Source organism: Penaeus vannamei, chromosome 9 (assembly GCF_042767895.1).
Source record: "Penaeus vannamei isolate JL-2024 chromosome 9, ASM4276789v1, whole genome shotgun sequence".
Taxonomy (NCBI): Eukaryota; Metazoa; Arthropoda; class Malacostraca; order Decapoda; family Penaeidae; genus Penaeus; species Penaeus vannamei.
The window spans coordinates 46,850,883-46,853,382 of NC_091557.1; the positions used below are offsets into that span (position 1 = coordinate 46,850,883).

The 2,500-nt window shown below is 36.7% G+C and overlaps 1 protein-coding gene across 1 annotated transcript in view; it reads left to right on the forward strand.

The window, feature by feature from the left end:
- Positions 1 to 55: 55 nt before the first annotated feature.
- Positions 56 to 2,500, forward strand: part of LOC113828059 (peroxisomal N(1)-acetyl-spermine/spermidine oxidase) — a 19,308-nt gene continuing 16,863 nt past the window's right edge. The window contains exons 1-2 of the mRNA XM_070125065.1: positions 56 to 187; positions 2,407 to 2,494. Coding sequence (XP_069981166.1) covers positions 56 to 187; positions 2,407 to 2,494 — 220 coding nt within the window. The remainder of the gene's footprint in view (positions 188 to 2,406; positions 2,495 to 2,500) is intronic.

Genomic DNA, 2,500 nt, shown 5'->3' on the forward strand with positions numbered 1-2,500 from the left:
GGGGCAAGAGGAGCGAACAAGGCTTTAGAAAAAATATAGGTGCAATCTAGTAAAAATGAGTAGTGTGGACCTTGAGTCTTGGGGGCAGTTGGTACACCTGCGAGTGTGGGAAGAGTTGGCACCTCAAACAGTTGCTACTCCTGACTTCTTGTTCAGGTTACAAGAATTTCCAAGAGAAAGACGCTGCGTACTATCAGTCTCCCTATTAAATCGATAATAATGATTTCCGGGACACTGAGAAGAAAATTCGCGGCCTCTTTCGCACATTGAGGGGCATTAGCAAGCGAGGCAGCGACAGATGTTAAATATTTACTTTTGGAGTTGTATGAAATCACAAGGCGAGTCTGCCTGTACTTACATTTTACCTTAATGAACACGTTTCCCATCCCGACATACAAAAAAGGCACAGATAACATGAGAATTGAAAGCATGAAAACCTGAGGAAAGTCTAGCAGCCCATCCATCCGCAGGCTTTTCCTCCCCATGTGACTGTCATGTCATCACGGTTTTATTTATTTGTTGGCCGAGAAAACTTCCTTCGTTTGTCGTTCCAGTTTATTCTCCAATAAACAAATTGTAAACTAAAATGAATGAATTGCTGGACCTGGAAACCAGAATCCCCGCCACCCGTTTTGGGATGGTAATTGGGCTTATGTAGTTACGCCATTGAACACACGGTCATCGACGTCAGAAAAACGAACTGGATGAAAAATGGGAACAAAGTTAAAATTAAGTACATTTTATCATCTTACATCAGCTGATTTTTTTTCTTTCTTTTTTTAAAGCGTATCTCTTCTACAATTTTGTAGCTTCGTTCTGAAATTATTATCGAACAGAATCATTTGCAATCTCCTTAACAACAAAAATATGCATTTATAGATACATGCGTAGTTATTTATAGATAAAGTCGTATTTATCGAAAATACCGTTGATAATTTAGAAAACACAGACAGTAAGCTGAATTAAGAGCATCTGAAGGTAATCAAAGAAATACGTGTGTGCTGTAAATCACTTGCTTACTTAGGCTTTTTTTCCGCCATCAAGGAACTGCCGTGCTACACTTTCCTATGACTCCGCCCCTATTCATGTGGGCGGAGTCATAATAAACAACTGCACCTGGCTGATGAGCGCGCGAAGCACCTCTGCCTGTTTTGAAACTGGAGGAAAATGGGAAGTTCGAATTTGATGCCACAGTCTATGGTGCATTACTAGTAACGTTGATGTTAATGAGGATATGATTGCAAAGTACCTGCTTATGACTAGTATGTCTGTGTGTGTACATATATATAAATGTATGTACACACACACACACACACACACACATACACACATACACACACACACACACACACACACACACACACACACATATATATATATATATATATATATATATATATATATATATATATATATATATATAATGTACATATTCGTGTTTTCTTTTCATTTCCCATTGGTTATATGTAATGTAGTTTTCTAGTGTACAGAGACTGTTTCTTGTCAGAAGGAAAAATACCTAATATTACACAATGCAGCTTAAGATAATTAGTTTAAACTCAAATTATTAATCTCATTCAGTAGGACGGTCTTTGCAGATTTCTTTCTCTGTAAAAGGGAAACTTCTTTGCTGTACATTGTCCGTCTTGATATTGTTAATTATTGTAAGTATCATAGCTATCATTATTGTCAATTTTGCTTTGTTATTATTATCATTAACCGTGTTGTTATTATCATTATTGTTATCATAATTATTATTACTATTAGTACTACTATTATTACTATCACCATCATAATTTTACTATCATCTTTTGTATTATTAGTATCATCATTATTATCATTAGGCGTAACAGCATTGTTATTATTATCATTATTGTCATTATCATAAGCATTATTATTGCCATTATCATCATCATAAATATAACCATAATTCTTTACCATTATTGTTGATGCAAATATATTTGTTACTAATAATGTGACCATGATGATCATGATGATGATCTTTCTTGTGATATTAACAGTAATAATAATGATAATAAGGATAGCAACAGAGGTGTAGCACATGCACTGAAAGGGACAAAACTATATACTTTACATTCTGAGCAAGATCAGTAAAGCACCTGATGTGAAAATAGAAAGAAACATGACAAAATTACTTATAAACTAGAATCCTTAGGAGAAATACGCACTGCCGCACTCCAGGGACTGAGACGATCACGTGCCAGATAGAGTCCGAGATCAGTAACTGTAGGATGCAGGTCTAGGACACGCCAGGACCATAGACACAACGGTCTTTGGAGGCGGTAAAACAAAAGAAAACAGGAAAGTAGGAAGTCGTCCAGGAGAATGGCGAAAGGCTTCACGGGGGAGCTATTCCTGTCCGATTCACAAGGATACTGACGACAGTGTTGGATATCTTTGGTCCGAGGCTCCAACGCGGGCTCTGGGGCTGAGAAAATCAACAGTGAAAATGATACTAATGATAGTAACAAGGGTAATA